At 38.1% G+C, this 18,314-nt stretch overlaps 1 protein-coding gene across 2 annotated transcripts in view; it reads right to left on the reverse strand.

Moving 5' to 3' along the window:
• Window positions 1-904: 904 nt before the first annotated feature.
• The window catches only part of LOC113114333 (uncharacterized), a 30,316-nt gene continuing 12,906 nt past the window's right edge, over window positions 905-18,314 (reverse strand). Inside the window, exons 4-9 of one of the 2 annotated variants that reach the window (XM_026281245.1) lie at window positions 9,651-9,986; window positions 9,024-9,257; window positions 7,276-7,443; window positions 6,949-7,053; window positions 5,567-5,638; window positions 905-2,708 (exon numbers count right to left, since the gene is read on the reverse strand). In XM_026281245.1, coding sequence (XP_026137030.1) covers window positions 2,533-2,708; window positions 5,567-5,638; window positions 6,949-7,053; window positions 7,276-7,443; window positions 9,024-9,257; window positions 9,651-9,986 — 1,091 coding nt within the window. In that variant the 3' untranslated portion in view covers window positions 905-2,532. The remainder of the gene's footprint in view (window positions 2,709-5,566; window positions 5,639-6,948; window positions 7,054-7,275; window positions 7,444-9,023; window positions 9,258-9,650; window positions 9,987-18,314) is intronic. The other variant, XM_026281246.1, reaches the window with a different exon arrangement.

Raw genomic sequence — 18,314 nt, forward strand, 5'->3', positions numbered from 1 at the left:
ACTGATTCAAGCTGATAGAAGAGCAACTTTGACTGAAATAACCACTTGTTTCAACCGAGGTATGCAGCAAAGCATTTGTGAAGCCACAACACGCACAACCTTGAGACGGTTACAACAGCAGAAGACCCCACCGGGTACCACTCATCTCCACTACAAATATGAAAAAGAGGCTACAATTTGCACGAGCTCACCAAAATTGGACCGTTGAAGAAAAATGCTGCCTGATCTGATGAGTCTCGACTTCTGTTGAGACATTCAGATGGTAGAGTCAGAATTTGCGTAAACAGAATGAGAACATGGATCCATCATGCCTTATTACCACTGTGCAGGCTGCTCGTGGTGGTGTAATGGTGTGGGGGATGATTTCTTGGCACACTTTAGGCCCTTTAGTGCCAATTGGGCATCATTTAAATGCCACGGCCTACCTGAGCATCGTTTCTGACCATGTCCATCCCTTTATGACCACCATGTACCCATCCTCCGATGGCTACTTCCTGCAGGATAATGCACCATGTCACAAAGCTCGAATCATTTCAAATTGGTTTCTTGAACATGACGATGAGTTCACTGTAGTAAAATGCCCCCCACAGTCACCAGATCTCAACCCAATAGAGCATCTTAGGGATGTAGTGGAACGGGAGCTTCTTGCCCTGGATGTGCATCCCACAAATCTCCATCAACTGCAAGATGCTATCCTATCAATATGGGCCAACATCTCTAAAGAATGCTTACAGCACCTTGTTGAATCAATGCCACACAGAATTAAGGCATTTCTGAAGGTGAAAGGGGGTCAAACACAGTATTAGTATGGTGTTCCTAATAATCCTTTAGGTGTGTGTATATATATATATATATATATATATATATATATATATATATATATATATATATATATATATATAGTTGTGTGTGCGTGTGTGCGCACATACTAATACGATTTTATATACAAGGCATGGCATTAATACAGTTACAAACACACACATATACACTCAGTCATTTGGAAAAAAGTGGTGAAGAAACAATTTTCACGTTGAAAAAAAAATCTTTGTATCATTTACAATTTTCAAAAAAATAAATGTTTTGTTTACAATGTATATCCAACAATATAAACAACATAAAGAGCTGGATGACAGTATAAATTAATTATTATTAAATAAAACATTTAATACAAATTTTGTAACTGTTTTGAGTGCATTTATATATATATCTTTTTTTTTTCCTGGACAAGTTTAGCGAGTAGAAACAAATACAATTTACTTTCAACCAACACTTCAGTACTTTAAGCAATTTTGTGTGTAAACCCTGAGACATTATCAAGCCTTTCTCAGATCGTTTCCAGTATTAGAGGAATGAAATTTAAGACATTATTAATGCAATATTTTTCTTTAAACAGAAGTACCAGTAAACCAGGTCAGAAGTTAACTTTTCCATTTAGGAAAACATTCATGAGGATAATTTTTGTCACCACCTTAATAATAGCTTCTGTGTTGTATTCAAAGATAAATACTTTATTTTAACCAATTACTTCAATCAATTAAAATACTTGAAACTTTTGCCAATAACAGTTGAATGTTTAAACTTGTATCACCGAAGCCACAAAATGAATCTTTTATGTACATAATTTCTGCAAAGTGTTGTTTATGATGAGGAAATTCACCAGCGCAAATAACTCAATAAGTGGGCACACAAATGAAACAACAACTCAGCGCTGACTAATCTGATTGGCCGATGCATTCCTAAGCTCAACGGAAACATGTGTGATTTGTTACAAGGCTCAAAGGGGAAAAAAGCAATCAAATGAAGAGTGTTCGAATCAAAATAGAATTCCACGACTAGACACTTTGCTCATTCGCACATTTCACTTTAATCACGACAGCTGTAATCGATTGTTTAATTGTGCTGTTGCAATTTTTGCCACTTTATATTGAAATTTATTTTTGTTCATTCTGGTGGCTTTTTGCCACAATCCCACGTTAATTTCTGACCCTGCTGTAAACCTCAGAAATATGTGACTGCTTCAACTCACTCCAGACAGACGAATGCAGATATTTGTAACCCTTCACCGTTAAACTCTTCATAACTTCTATATCCTCTAGAACTCAATCTAGCAAGCTCAGGTTTTCTGTGACTTTTGAGATAAAAATGTTTTATTGATTCCAAATCACCAAACTGCTGTTTTCGTGATTACTGAGCAACTCTATGACCTCCTCAATATTCATGATTACAAGTTGACTCCCGTTTAATGTTTTCTTGCCAAGTTGCAGCTGCAAATTGAGAAGTGCTAAAAACAGAAGAGCTCAATAGATTGAGAAAAAATGCATTTGGTTTCCTCTTTTTTTCATTCTCTTGCTTACTCAACATCTCTCACTCTATAGTTAATATCAGTAGGCTACGTGTCACACAAACTAATTTACAGTTGCAAAGAGATATGTGCTTTGTATAACCCTTAAAACAACCAAAGTCATACATGAGTGTAAAAAGCAATTGGTTTCCCGGGTAAAGTGCGATCTTACGCAAGCAGTTGTTGTGAAACTAGCGTCTTTGTACCTGCGCGTAAACACACTCCTCATAAGACTGCTGTGGAGCGACTGATTGGTTCGGAGTGAACGTTACTACACCATACTGGACCTCCTCCTCTTCCTCATTTTTCTTCCTCTTTGTCTGTGGTCGCACTGCGGCATATTCCTCTTCACCAGCTGGGAGCGTTTCTGCAGTGAGAAAAGAAAAACGATGACAAGACATTACCGGACATCTCCACACATACTGAATAGCTGTAACCGTTAGTCTACTGGAGAAATAGCAGCTTCACCACAAACTGCTGACTGAGAAATGAAGCTTTTCAACAGCTGAGAAAGATCTCAAAGACTCAATGCAGTGCAAGTTAAAAAGATCGGATCATGTTTACGACTCTCCTGTTCCTTTCTCATTCAATAAAATGTATTAATCTTTGTGTCATTTCATTTATTCGCACAGAGTTAAAATGTTAAATGTTTATACAATCTTTGATAATATTCTAAATTAGAAAATCATTATATTGGAGCAAAATATAAACACTAGTATAATTTGACTTCCCAAGGCTTTCGTTCTTTAGTAACATGACAGACGCAATGAACGAATCATTCATCACTGACCCAACACTATTAAACTACTAACTACTCTACAGATTAATTCGCTTAGTTACTAAATTGAATAAGATTCATTTTCTAAACCACTAAACCTTTGTTTCTAATGCTGCAGTTTCAACAGAAGACAAAAGAAGTCTTAGTTTACAATTGAAGACCAAATACTTTAACTACTGTTAACAACCTTTAAAAATGGCAGACTGATGTTTTTTTTCATTAAATTACAGATTTTACATTGAAATTAAGATTAAATAACAAATGTAACAATTAAAGGTAGGGTAGGTGATTTAGGGGAAGTTAGTATAGCAAGCTTGCTTTGAACGCATAAGATCCCACTCTCCGTACAAATCACTCTCCGAAGCCACGCCTCCTCCAGAGACACAATTCAGACCTTTTGTTGTGTGCATGTCATTTTATCAAGTACTGTTTCTCTGCTTGGCTTTTATCTTCGTTGGCTTCTAATGTTCTTTATTTGGACTAACAAGCCTCTCCAAACCACAACCTGTAATGGCCTTTGCACACCAAATGCAAATGTATTTATTTGTGTGAGTAGATTACATACAAAGTCAATGCAGAGAAGCGAACAAAAGCGATTTTGACAATGATGCGAAAAGCGCAACGTTTTTGGTGTGAATGTGAAATATACGCCTCAATTGCGTCTTTGCGCAAGTTCAAAAATTTCAACTTGAGCAGAAAAATCGCCTGATGCATTCTGGTGCAAGCCAATCAGCAAAGAGCTTATTGGTACATCTGGTTGAATCAGACAATGGAGGAGCATATTGTACAGTAGCTGTTTGCGACACCCCGAGAATATATAATACAACTTCACTGAGTTTCTGCCTCTGTATGGTGCTGTGAATGTAGACTTCCAGTGATTTTGGGACTTCCACAACAGATACAAAACAGTGATCATATTTATCTTCACCATGGTTATACTCACAGGATGTTTCTCCTCTCACTTGCATGAATAAAAACATAGACCAAGTGAGGTGAAAAACATCCCACGAGTTATCTAGAGCGTGGGACAGGATGGGCTTATTCGCCTCGCATTTGGTGTGAACACACCATAAGTACGACTGTTACAATATTTGTACATTTTCAACTGAGTGCTCAAAATACCAAGTTTTTGTGCTAATATGTGATGTTTACCCTAGTGCAGCTTTAGGTTTCCAGCACGATATTACTGTCATACTTAAGTAGTTCTGATAATTTGCTGTGAACCTACGAATGGCACTTGGCTAACATACCCAGCATTATTGTTTTAAGTGTTCACAGTTTAGCAGCTAAACTTTAGCTGTGGGCATGATTGATGATTCGCTTGCATAAGTGTTTTTGAATTGTATGTCATTATTATAAGAAACGGATGTAAAAGCGCTTTGTCAGTGGTAGCGCTGACTAACTGGCTCAAGAACTAACAGGCTTGGCCAGCTGACCAATCAGAGCAGAGTAGGCTTATGGAAGGGAGGGGTTTGCTCCAAACTTGCTTGGAACTAACCGTTTCGAAATCATTGGCAAATTACTCCAAAATTAAATGCATATTCTGAGAAAATTATGTTTTCTGACTTTAGATGCATTTAAACCTGTTGTAGGGGACAGTATTAGGAGACTTTAAAATACCTTATGATCTGCTCTAAAATATAATAATAATACAATTTAACATTGAAATCAAAATAGTAACATTTTTGAATTAATGTAATGAATACAAATCGAACTCTCTGTCAGAATGGGTAATTAGATGCAGTTTTACCCTAGCATCGATTGGTTGAGCTTGACTAGTCAACCCTGCAAGTCTTTCCGCCATTCTGCAGAAAGAGTCTAATGATGACAGTTTCTCTGAGTCACTTCTCTATTTGTGTAAAAGGGGAAAAACACAGTAAAAACTGACTGAAGGATTCAGAGCAAAAGCATAAACTGCAAAAGAGACTAAAAGGTTTGACCACTTACCAGACACCGTCTTAGTGTTTCAAACATTATCTTAATCTAATAAACAGCTTTCAAACTTTTTTAAACTAAGTGATTTTAAAAGATGGAAATCTAGTTTTTACATAATCTTTTCTTTTAGTCATGAAAAAGCAACATCATGCTAATTTGCAACGTTAAATTAGCTAGAAGGATTTTGTTTCCAATTAGTAATAGTGACTGAATGACCTTCAGATTTAGGCAGTAACGTGACTAAGACATATCTGTAATCCTTGGCATTTGGATGAAATGTATGTCTGTGTTTGTTAATGTGTTTTTGTATTGATTGTGTTTTGAGTCATTTCTTTTAATCTCTTAAATCGCGATATTTACTTCGTTTGTATATGTACAGCACTTTGGCATACACTAGCTGATTTTAAATGTGCTATATAAATAAACTGACCTTGACCTAATTCAATGACTGAGACCATGTTGTTTTACAGAGTAGCCTAAAGTAGATCTCTGAGCTTCATTGAGTTTCTTACCTGTTTTCTTCTTTTCATCCTTTTTCCCAGGAGAGATATCAGTGTATATAAGCTCCGTATCTCCAGCAGTGGCTGATGGGAAAACACTGGCTTTAGAAACAGATCGACTATAATCTCATATATCAATCATTTAAGTATTTGCTTTTAAAACTAGCTTTATAACAGACCATGCAGGTCAAAAGTTTTTAAAATATCAGACTGTTTGCATGTAATGCGTTGAGATACAGGCAAGGAAAGAATACAGAAAGTGAGGTAAGTTATTCATTACTCTTTGATTTTTTTTGGATCTCTTAAAAATGTGTAAGTATATGAGTAAATTCTGAATAATTTCAAAGTATCTTCCCGAAAATTCACAAAAGCTTCATTAAACCATTAAAAATGTCATCGTTAAACATGTGTTAATGAGTTCCAGTCATTCTTAAACATGGCATGTTGGAAGCTGCTGTATATTTTTCAAACCAACGAACAATGTGAAAATACAAACACGTACATGAATCACAACAGGTTCATGAATAATTTACATTAAAAATAATTATGTTCATGTTTCATGACTGAGGCCAAATGACTTGAAACTTCCTATTCAAACTGTGATCATACTTAAGTACTACTAGCCAAAACATAAATAGCCAAAAATCATTATTAAATCTAATAATCTGGTTAAAACTAAATATTTTTCTTTCTTTACATTCATGATGCATGAAGAATATTGTTTAAAGCCTTTCTGCCAATTTAAACCAATTTGAACGCAGAAAGTTTGTCAAATCTCCACCAAAACTGTCTCCAATCATCTTCATAACATCAGTACTGTTTCTACTTTTGGTGTAATTGTCTTCGAAACTGTCGGCGAGGGAGTGCAATCACCAAACAAATCACCTCAATACATACAGTCAGGTCCAGAAGTTTTTGTGAGTTTGGGGTCTGAGTTTTTGTGTTTTTACCTTCATACACCACTACGATGGATTTGAATCGAGATTAGCTTCATTTTAAGAGGTTCCACAAAAATATGACAATTAACATTTAGGGTTTACAGCCATTTTAAGCAAAGTACCACCATTTTCAGGGGCTCAATAGTATTTGGACAGTTGACTGAAAAGTTAATTGACCAGTGGCTGTCCATTCCCTCGTCACTTCAAGACAAATTAAGCAGATAAAAGAGTTGATATGAAATATCAAATTGGCATTTGGAAGCTGTTTGACTGCTGCTACCAATATAAAGTCCAAGGAGATCTTGATGAATCCTATAAGCTAAAAATCGTCTCAGCATTTTAAGGCATAATAATCCATGTGTTTGGCTCTGTGATGTCAGCTTGCATTGAATATTCCAACATTTGACTAACCTTCATAATTTAGTACGAACCACATATTTTAAATTTTTGACTGACCTGTTATCGACTTTTGCTGTTTTTTCTTGTAAACGCAACATACGATGATGAACAGCAGAATCAGGATCACAGCAGCGCAGCCCAAAGCAATCAGATAGAGCAAATCTATGGAAGCAAAACACAAGGTCATTTAAATCAAACTCCAAAACTGCCTCGAACAGCTCATTTACACCAACTGGAACACGAAAAAACAACTGTAGCAACTAAATGCAATTTAACAGCACAGTTAATAAGTACAAAATCAAATTAGCTAGAGTCTTTATCAACGTCATTGTTATTTGTGGATTTATTTGTAATTGATTGCATTTATTGTAGCTCAACACTCACACTTAAATCTCTCTTTAGGGCTTGAAATGACATCCGTGGTGATATTCGTACCAGCCGATGAGAAACTTGTACCATTTTCTGATGTCTGTGAGCTGCTGGTCACTTCAGAGGTCAAACTAGAGGTCACACTAGAGGTCGCACTAGAGGTCACAGCTGCAGTAGTTGGCTCTGAAATAAAACATCAGCACAGAATCAGCTGCTTTCTCTCTTAATATAAATCACTGCATTATTCATTTTGAAGAATTAACTGTCCAGTTTAGATAATTTTCTTGTCTGAATTTCATGAAACCAGTAAAGAAAACATCACATATCAGTTCAAAATCAAAAGCAAAACTGCAGGAAAATTGTATTGAAAATTGAAATTGAATTTGAAAATTGAAAGTTGCAGTGAAACTTGTCAAAATGTTGTCCTAGGGTGCGTTTCCCAAAACCATCGTTGCTAACCTGTTAGCAACTTAGTTGGTTGGCAATAGGAAATTGCATCGCATTAACTTAGTTAGCAACTATGGTTTTGGGAAACGCACCCCTAGTCTGAACATATAGATTATATAATAAGCACTATAGTGGTGGAAATATTCTGCATTTATCCTGTACGTAGTTTTATAAAGATGTATTGCAGTCATTAGTTTCATCACAGCTTGAGAATTGCCCAATGTTATGGTCAAGTGTATCTGAGAAACACCTAAAAACACTTCCAGATCAGTACTTCACCATCCACTTCGAAATAATGTTAGTGACGTGCATAGAAAGTTATCATGGCTGTTACAAAGGTTAAATTACATTAACCACTGTTGGCATATTTTTACAAGATAATCAAGTACTGTATCACATACCCTGCTTTTTTTCTATGATTATAAAACATGTCAGTTGAGTAAGGCTTTTCCAGAATTTTTTTCATGAAAGATATCTGTTTGGAATATGGTTCAGTTAATATACAAGAGTAATTGCACATATGTTTCAAAGAATATGTGAAGATATGGTTATAGATATGTAGACGTATGTTTTATGTGCTGCTACTACTAAGATGAGTAATTGTAAAAATACAATTACTCATCTTAGCAGTAGCAGCACATAAAACATACGTCTATAATTTTTTTATAAACAAACAACTGTCTGTCTTCAAACTATACAGATTAAATGATCATATTACATATTACAAGTAAAAATATATCAATAACAATCAAATAACAATCATTTCTGTAAACAACTGCAATTACCAAAAGAAAAAAAAAAAGAAAAGAAAAGAAAAAGCTAAACTTGTAAACCATTACAGTAAATAAAATTTAGGGAGTGGACATGTTTTTAAATTTTTAAATTTTAAAATTAATGTTTGTAATAGTTCTCATTTAATTTATCAGATTAAAAAGTTTTTTTTTAATTATTATTATTATTTATTGAGTACCTTGCCAGCTAAAGATGAAAAACATGTGAAAAATATAAAAGGTGAATAAATAAATAAACTATATATTTCAACAAATAAAATAAAAATTTTTTTTTTTTAAATTTACTTTTCATTTTTAAAAATCTAAATCCAGCCTTAATCTGTTGTCACTTCATTCAAAATCGTTTTTAAAGAGTCCTACATGAGTTAAAAACATCACGATCCATCGAAATATGCTTCAGAGTTTCTGCTAATTTGGGGGTTAAACATGACTTTGACGTGTTCCTGACAGGTTTTGTGTCATTCTGCTTCACTCTTGAGGCTTTTGTTTAGTAAATACATTGACATTCATATATTAAAATCTCACCAGGACAGGGTTTGAGTCTAATGGTCTTCTGTGCGTGACTGACGTGGTTCTTCACGCTGCAGCTGATGTTTCCCTCAGTTCCTTCATCCAGATCAATGCTGCTGTTTCCATCCTTCAGTGGATCTCCATTCAGAGTCCAGCTGTAGAGGAGCTGATCTCCATCAGAGGAGCAGAACACCCTCATCACCCCACTGGAGGAGCAGTTAACTGACACATTCACTGAGCCAATAGGAGCTGGAGGGAGGGACACATCACAGTCACATGACTATTTCTTGATATTATGTAAATGAGTCAGTCAAAACATTTCTAAACTAAATTTATATCTGATATGATAGTGTAAGTCAGTCATGTGACAACAATGAAGCAAATAACTGTCTGAAATGCTTTCACGTCATTTTTTAAAAGCAGTATGCAGTACACAGTTAGCAACACGCTGGTATTTCATTCTTAAAATAGTCTCAGACTCAGTGTAAAGAAAGAGAAGATGCTGCTGAGTGAATTCTTCCAGATATTTAATAATGAACTGCAATAAAAACCTTCACAGAGATTCATCTGATTCATTTGCATGAGAGAGAGATCTTTGGAGAACATGAGATTGTAATGAGTCTGATGAGAGAGTTTCTGTACCTTCAACAATCACTTGAAGATCTCGAGATGTTTCTGTGCCGTCTGAGCTCTCGAGTGTTAATCTGTAATTCCCTGAATCTGTTCTGATCACACGGTTTATTATCACAGACCCATTAATGACTGTCACTTCAGGTCTGTTATTATAAAGATCACATTCAGTCTCCCTCATCCTGCCATTCTTTACTCTACAAACTGGATCATCTGCTGTGTTGTTTATTCTCTTTTTTATCTTCAGATCATATTTACTAGCGTCCTGCACCATCATCAGATTGAGTTTGTGTCCCAGAGCTGTGTAACAGGGATCAGACTGACCAAACCAGCAGAACCGATCCAGACCTGAAGAACAAAACACAAAAATGTTCCAACATTATTAGGACATCATGAATTAAAATCAGACACAAATTACACAAACATTGACAGAATTAAAGTTCATCTGCAGAAACACATCAGACAGACTCTTGATCTGATCTCAGTTCATCTCAATAATGCTCATTGTCAGAACCATTTCATCTCTACTTTAAACTTTTACATGCAGGCGTCCAGTGAGGGTCATTCTTGTGTAATCAGTTACATAATACAGACGGAGACTTCCCTCAGATAACAGGAGAGAAGGAGCACACGGTTACACTGGGATATATACTGACTGTTTGTTTGGATCTGCTTAGAAAATATATAGACCAGTCATAGTAACATAAATCTACAACTGTGAGCATTTTACTTTCAGTTAATAATTTACAGAGGTGTCAAGTAAGGAAGTACAAATACTTACTTAAGTAGAAATTTTGGGTATCTATACTATAATTGAGTAATTATTTTTCAGCCGACTTTTTATTTCTCCTTACATTTTCACGCAAGTATCTATACTTTATACTTACATTTTAAAAATAGGTTATATATACCATTGCGACACCCTATTGGTTTGTTTGTTCACATCACACTCCTGCAAAGACATAGCCAGTGTTGGGTTCGTTTGTCAAAAAATATATTTCTTTAAATTATGGTTGGGTATGGAACCGGTAGGCTATGCACCAAACCGAATAAGGCCGCATATTTCAGTGCATCTTAAATGCCTGAGCGATTGATTGAAATGTTTGTCCTGGTTCTCCAAAATGTAGGCCTACACAAGAAGCATAGGTGTTCCCAAGCTTTTTTAGAGGTGCTGTATCATTTAGCTCCATAAACTGTACACAAATTCGCGATCGCCTCAGAGTCAGTCCCCTTAAATTTCATATGAAACCGACGTCAGACCGGTCTCCTCTCCATCTTTCAGCGCGCTCTTCAATCTGCAGCGAGCGGACTCAAACAGAAACAGAGGACACAAGGTGTGTGTTTATCGACAGATTGTTAGAATATCTGTATCTGTGCAGTTCTTTGTCATAAATACAGTTTACAAAAGTTCACGAGGGAGCAGTCGGTTTCTCATCTACTGTTAAGTTTTTGCTTGTCACCGCTCAACACTAAAGGGTGTTTCCTCCAGCGAAAATCGAGCCCTTAACACATATGAAGGCATACTTTAATTACACTTATTTAAATATACTTAATTTAATCATACATACTTTATACATACACTACTGTGCAAAAGTCTTCAGCAGATTAGTATTTTCACTTAAAAGAATGGTGTTCGGCCAGTTATTTATATATTTTGCTGTAGTGTGTCAGTATGAAATTTCAGTTTACATTTCCAAACATTCATTTTGCCGTTGTCAGACTGCTTGTGCATTCAAAATCGCTCTAGATTATTATTAAAATTAATGGCAAACTGATATTTCCTTTTGACACACTACAGCAAAAGATATAAATAACTTGCTTAAAACCCTTTTTGGGGTGAAAATACTAATGTGCCTAAGACTTTTGCACAGTACTGTATTTTAAAAACAAGATTGTTGCTACTTTATAAAGAATAAGCATACAGCAATTCACAGGACTGATTTAAAACAGTGACAGACAGCACTCATCTTAACTAAATATCAGAGTGAGTGACAGAGATACAGTAGAAACATCATGTGTGGTTTTGTATTAAATAATGACCCAGATTGTGAAATACATTTATTAGCCTTAGATTAAGGGAAGCACAACTTGGCAAATGAGGGCATCCAAGGTGAAAGCTATGGATTTATTTTAAATATTTGTAATGTTCTTTAATGTTATCCATAGTTTTTTTTTTTGTGGCTCTACTTTTTAAAGTATCAGTTCAGGCACCGGTACCATTTTAAAAGTATCGAAATGGCACTGGACCCTACTTAAAAGTTATTAATCTTCTGTAGGTAGTTCGGTAGCGAGACGTTTGAATAAATTAGCGTTTGCGATTGACAATGTTGTGATAGGCTTTACCAATTTTGTAACTCGTTACCCCCCCCACACTGAACACAGCAGACGTATGTACCGAATACAGGAAGCTATCAATCAAGAAGGTATCAGGATTATGAGTTATTTTTCATTTGAATTTTTGATTAATCAATTAGATTAATAATTAATTTTGACAGCACTATGATGTTTATTGTAAATAGACAACGATACAAGAGTAAAAGCCTGCACCAATGTTCTTGATCATTGCCCTCGCAGATTCCTGCAGCTAAGCTTGGATGTACATTTACATTCCATTAAAGGTAATTAATGACATGCCTTTTTGCACCATACCAATAATTATAGGCAACTAGTCATCATATCTCTAGTTCGTTAATGTATTTGCATTGTACTAAAGTGCGTTCATTTTCAATGGGCATATATGTTGCTGAAACAGGTAGCCTAGTGCATCCCAATTTTTTAAACATGAACATTTTAATATAACATTATAGTCATTATGGCCTTTAGAAAAATGTTTTTTTGAGGAGGTGGGGTAGTGCAAAATAGGCCCCTGTGGTGCGGCCTAAGCTTTTGTTCTTAATGGCATTTTCTTTCCTTACATAGGAAAAAGCTTGAGTTGATACTTCAACTTCTACAAAAGTCCTTTTAAACCCTAGCATCTTTACTTCTACTTGAGTAATGAATCTGAATACTTTTGACACCAGTGATAATGTAAGTCGTAGACTTGAAAAGACATTTACATGCAGGAAAATCATGCACACACATTGTGAAACATAGGAAGGTCTTATGGGTTTGGAACGACATGACGGTGAACAATTAATGAACGATTTTTATTTTTTGGGTGAACTATCCCTTTAATGCTGTTATAATTAACTGGACACTGAACATAATCCTGTCACTGCACAGATTTAACTCAAATTAGAGTGTTATAGAAAATATCTGTTATAATCAAACATTTACTTTAATTAAAAATGTCAGTTGAACACTGGAATGTCTCAACAATGTCTTTATTCTCTCATTCATCTTACTTTTCATTTTATTCAAATGAGACTCATGCTTTCTCAGTCTGCATAGTTTTATTTTCTAAATCACTGAATGCATGTTAATGTGACATTTTTATAATGTAGAATTGTTCTTTGTCCTGTACTTTTTTCTGAATCCTATTACACTGTGACAGTTCTCTCTTTATTAACATTGTTTTAAGTGTTTAAACGCTCACTTGCTCTCACATTTTATAATACTCCACTGATACAAACTGTTTCAGAAGCTCAGAAAACACTGTGACTAGATCTCTACAGACTCTTAATGTAATTTTAACTCAAATGTTTTTATGTCAGAGATTGATCTGATTGATCAGCATCATAAGAGTCTGATGTGAAAGTGACTCACATGCAGCAGTTTGCAGCAGCATCAGTCCAAAGATGAGCATCATTTCTCTAAAGTCCAGTTTCAGAAGAACTCAATCCCAGCAGAAGAGTGTGACGCTGCTTCAGATCGTCTGTGTTCTGGCTCTCATCAAGACAAGCGTCTTCACGGCGAGACTCACACTCGACTGACACACGAGGAAACATCTGACCGCTTCACTGAGGAAAGAGGAAGTTTCTTCTTCTGGGGGAAGACACATGCTGTTAGTTTGCACTTTAATACTGAAACAAGAGAAACTAAGAGAAAGAAAGAACTAGTATCAGGAACATTAAAAAAGTGCAACTCAATCTTGTCTTAGAAGCAACAAGTGGACAGGATTTTTTTCTGAGTGCAGTAAAACGACTAGTAATACAATTACATCACAGATTCTGTTTCAGATAAATTAAAACAGTGTCTTTCCTGCATTAATGAAATGCTCTGGACAGTTTGATTGAGAGTAAAGCAGAATCAGCTCTACATGCAGCTGTGTGTATTGAGTGTGTGCTGCTGTTTGACTCAGTTCTAGTCAGTTCACATGTGAATGAAGAGAGGATTGTGATCTTCTGTTGACTGGAGCAGAGACTCATGGGACTCGTTGAGTTTGTAGCTGCTCAGAGCTGCTGATGTAGAGAGCGCCACCTGCAGGAGAAAACTACAACTACACTCTTTCACAGCAATCTGATCTCATTTCATTCAGAAAAACAGAATTGAAATGAGCTTAATCTGATTTATTTTAACTTAATTGATCATTGAAACTACATTAAGGATATGTGTTTTACAAACCCGATTCCAAAAAAGTTGTACAAAAGAACAAATTGTGAGTAAAAAAGAAATTTAATAATTTACAAATCTCATAAACTTATATTTTATTTACAATAGAATATAGATAACACATCAAATGTTGAAAGTGAGACATTTTGAAATGTCATGTCAACTACTGGCTCATTTGGGATTTCATGAGAGCTACACATTCCAAAAAATTTGGGAGAGGCAGCAAAAAGAGTCAGTAAAAGTTAAATGTACATATAAGGAACAGCTGGAGGACCAATTTGTAACTTATCATAAAAAGAGCCTCTCAGAGTGGCAGTGTCTCTCAGAAGTCAAGATGGGCAGAGGATCACCAATTCCCGCAATGCTGCGACGAAAAATAGTGGAGCAATGTCAGAAAGGAGTTTCTCAGAGAAAAATTGCAAAGAGTTTGAATTTATCATCATCTACAGTGAATAATATCATCCAAAGATTCAGAGAATCTGGAACAATCTCTGTGTGTAAGGGTAAAGGCCGGAAAAACAAACTGGATGCCCATGATCTTCGGGCCCTTAGACGGCACTGCATCACATACAGGAATAATACTGAATCAGAATCAGAAAGAGCTTTATTGCCAAGTATGCTTGCGCATACAAGGCATTTATTTTAGTGACATCGGCTCTGAGGTGCCGGCCAGATGGCAAAAGTTCAAAGATGGGGTAACTTGGATGTGAGGGGGTTCAAAGTGATATTCTGAGCCCTTTTCCTCACTCTGGATGTATACAGTTCTTGAAGGGTGGGCAGGGGAGCACCAATAATCCTTTCAGCAGTCCGAACAGTTCTCTATAGTCTTCTGATGTCTGATTTTGTTGCTGAACCAAACCAGACAGTTACTGAAGTACAGAGGACAGACTCAATGACGGCCGAGTAGAACTGTTTCAGCAGCTCCTGTGGCAGGTTAAACTTCATCAGCTGGCGAAGGAAGTTCAACCTTTGCTGGGCCTTTTTCACAATGGGGTCAATGTGATTGTCCCACTTCAGGTCTTGAGAGATGGTGGTGCCCAGGAATCTGAATGAATCCACTGCAGTCACAGTGCTGTTCATGATGGTGAGTGGGGGGAGTGCAGGGGGGTTTCTCCTAAAGTCCACGATCATCTCCACTGTTTTGAGCGTGTTCATCTCCAGGTTGTTGAGACTGCACCAGACAGCCAGCTAGGGATGGATACCGAAACCTGGTATTAAACTGGGTTAACTGCTAAATTATGAAAGACATTAGTATCAGTAAGATCTGATGGTACCGGTTCTGCTTTCGGTACTGGATGGGAAAATAATAATGTACTATGTATTTTTGCTTAATAATGTTATCGTGCACATTTTATCTCACCAAACATTTCTAATGTGCGATCATATTAAGACGTTTGTCTGTGAGATCTGCGAGATCGCTCATGCGCGCCGCGGAGACTGTCTGTCAGTCACACACACACACACACGCAACGAGCGCGGCACACGCACAGACATAACAGTATGAAAACTCCCGCTTAGTAATAAAGTGTCACAGCCACACCTTCTAAACTTCCAGAATCGGACACTTACGCCACACCCACTCGTCCCCAATCACCAGAATTCTAAACACCTGTGCATCATCACCAGTGCCACATATAAAGCCATCAGTCACCATCACCCAGTGTCTGGTCTTGCACCGATCTCCTCACTAACCTGAACGCCATTTGTCTACCTACCTGATCTGCCTTACCCTCTTCATCCTCATCAGTATTCCTGTTCCCATCGTCTTCGTCTGAGTCGCCATCTGTATCACCATTCACCTAAAGGAAAGTTGTATTATCTCTGTGTCTTCCACGTGTCAAGATTCACCTGTGTCTGAAACCTCTGATTTAAATTAAATGCTATTTCACTGAATCCTCTGTGTCCTCGTCTGTGTCTGACAGAAGACCAGACCTCATGCAGAGCTCTTCAGATACAGGCGAGGACCGCACCGCGGATCCCTTCACTGAACTGGTTCACGCTGTACGGTCCTCACTAATGCAACAAACTCAACTTTCCTCACCGGCTGTCAACAGTTCTATCACCGCTACACCTCCGGTCACTTCTTCAGTTGCCCCTGCGAGTCCCATGGCCAAACCTGCGACATACAGCGGCACGGCGGAGGATTGCAGCGGGTTCCTACTACAGTGTTCCCTCTACATGGAATCCAACGCTCATTTATTCACCACTGAACGCAGTCGAGTCGCATTCATCATCAACCTGCTCTCAGGTAAAGCTCTCCAATGGGCTCAATCTCTCTGGGACACGAACTCACCTGCCATTGGATCAGTCACTAATTTCTGTTCTCAGCTAAAATCCGTCTTTGGTCAACAAACTTCGGCATTATCTGTCCATGATCAATTATTTAAAATTCGCCAACAGAGAGATGAATCCGTGAGTGATTATGTCGTACGCTTCTGTACACTCGCTTACATAAGAATGAAACTGCCTTAATTACAACATATCGCCACGGATTGTGCGACAAAATACAAGGTTTGATTGTGGTATATGAAGACTCACTGGGACTTGAGTGTCTAATCCAGAAATCCATTAGAGTTGCCCAGAGACTCACTGCCTGTCATCAGCTAACTCCCGCTGTACTTCCTCCGCCCGCTATACCATCTGTCGCTCCTCCAGCACCTGAGGCCATGCAAGTGGATTCTAACCACCTATCCACATCGGAACGTCAGTGGAGGATTAACACCGGGCTGTGTCTCTATTGTGGGGGAGATGGACACCTCTTACCATCCTGTCCAGTATGGCCTCCACGCCCAGCGGTGAGTACCATCCATATACCGCCTCTAACTGCTCCTCTGACTAAAACCTGGTTTACTCTAAGACATCTCCATTCTTCTGTTTCAGTACAAGCCCTCATCGACTCCGGTTCGGCGGGGAACTTCATCAACCGGCAAACATTAACTCATCTAAGTGCCAAACATCATCGAAGCCCCGTCGAACTCAAAATAACGATGATACAGGGAAAGCTGCTGGGCAAAGGTCGTGTCTACTATTTCTCCCCCACAATCATCCTCTGCGTGGGACTCCTGCACGAGGAAGACATCACGTTTATGGTGCTGGAGGAATCCACTGCAGACATCATCCTGGGACGCCCCTGGCTTAATCAACATCAACCTCACATCCATTGGCCCACTGGTGAGATCCTGAAATGGGGACAGTCCTGTCATCTTACCTGCATCACTCCCCCAGCTAAAATTCCCAAGGTCATTCCTTCCATAAAGAAGTCATCCCTACCGGTCCAGTCCACATCAGTGGAAAGCCCCGACACTAAGGTAGATCATATCATCCCTCCTGAATATCGGGCGTTCCAGGATGTGTTCAGTAAGCGGTTGGCAACGAAACTTTCACCTCATAGGCCATGGGACTGCGCCATTGACCTCCTGCCTGGAGCAACCCTTCCTAAAGGACGAGTCTATCCACTGTCCATCCCGGAGCAGAAGGCCATGGAGGAGTACATACAGGAAGCCCTCACTCAGGAGTTCATCCGACCATCTACTTCCCCTGCCGCTTCCAGCTTTTTCTTCGTGGCCAAGAACGACGGAGGCTTGAGGCCGTGTATCGACTATCGCCATCTCAACTCTCAAACCATCAAATTCAGCTATCCTCTTCCCCTGGTCCCAGCGGCGTTAGAATAACTACGCGGAGCCAAAATCTTCACTAAACTGGACTTGAGGAGCGCCTACAACCTGATCCGCATCTGGAAGGGGGACAAGTGGAAGACTGCTTTCATCACTCCTTCCGGGCACTATGAATACAGGGTCATGCCGTATGGGTTATCCAACAGTCCATCCGTCTTCCAAAATTATATGAATGAAGTCTTCAGAGAATACCTTAACCAGTTCGTAATTGTCTACATCGACGACATCCTCATTTACTCCACATCCAAGGAGGAACACATCCAACATGTCACACTCGTACTCCGAAAACTCCGGGAACACCAACTATACCTCAAGTCTGAAAAATGTGAGTTCCACACGCCCTCAGTCCAGTTCCTGGGATACATCATCGACCCACGAGGCGTGAAGATGGACCAGGGGAAGGTGGACGCCATCACACACTGGCCTCAACCTGGTTCCATTAAAGAACTCCAACGCTTCCTGGGCTTTGCCAACTTATATAGAAGATTCATCAAAGATTACAGTTTACTCA

The sequence above is a fragment of the Carassius auratus genome, chromosome 14 (assembly GCF_003368295.1).
Source record: "Carassius auratus strain Wakin chromosome 14, ASM336829v1, whole genome shotgun sequence".
NCBI lineage: Eukaryota > Metazoa > Chordata > Actinopteri > Cypriniformes > Cyprinidae > Carassius > Carassius auratus.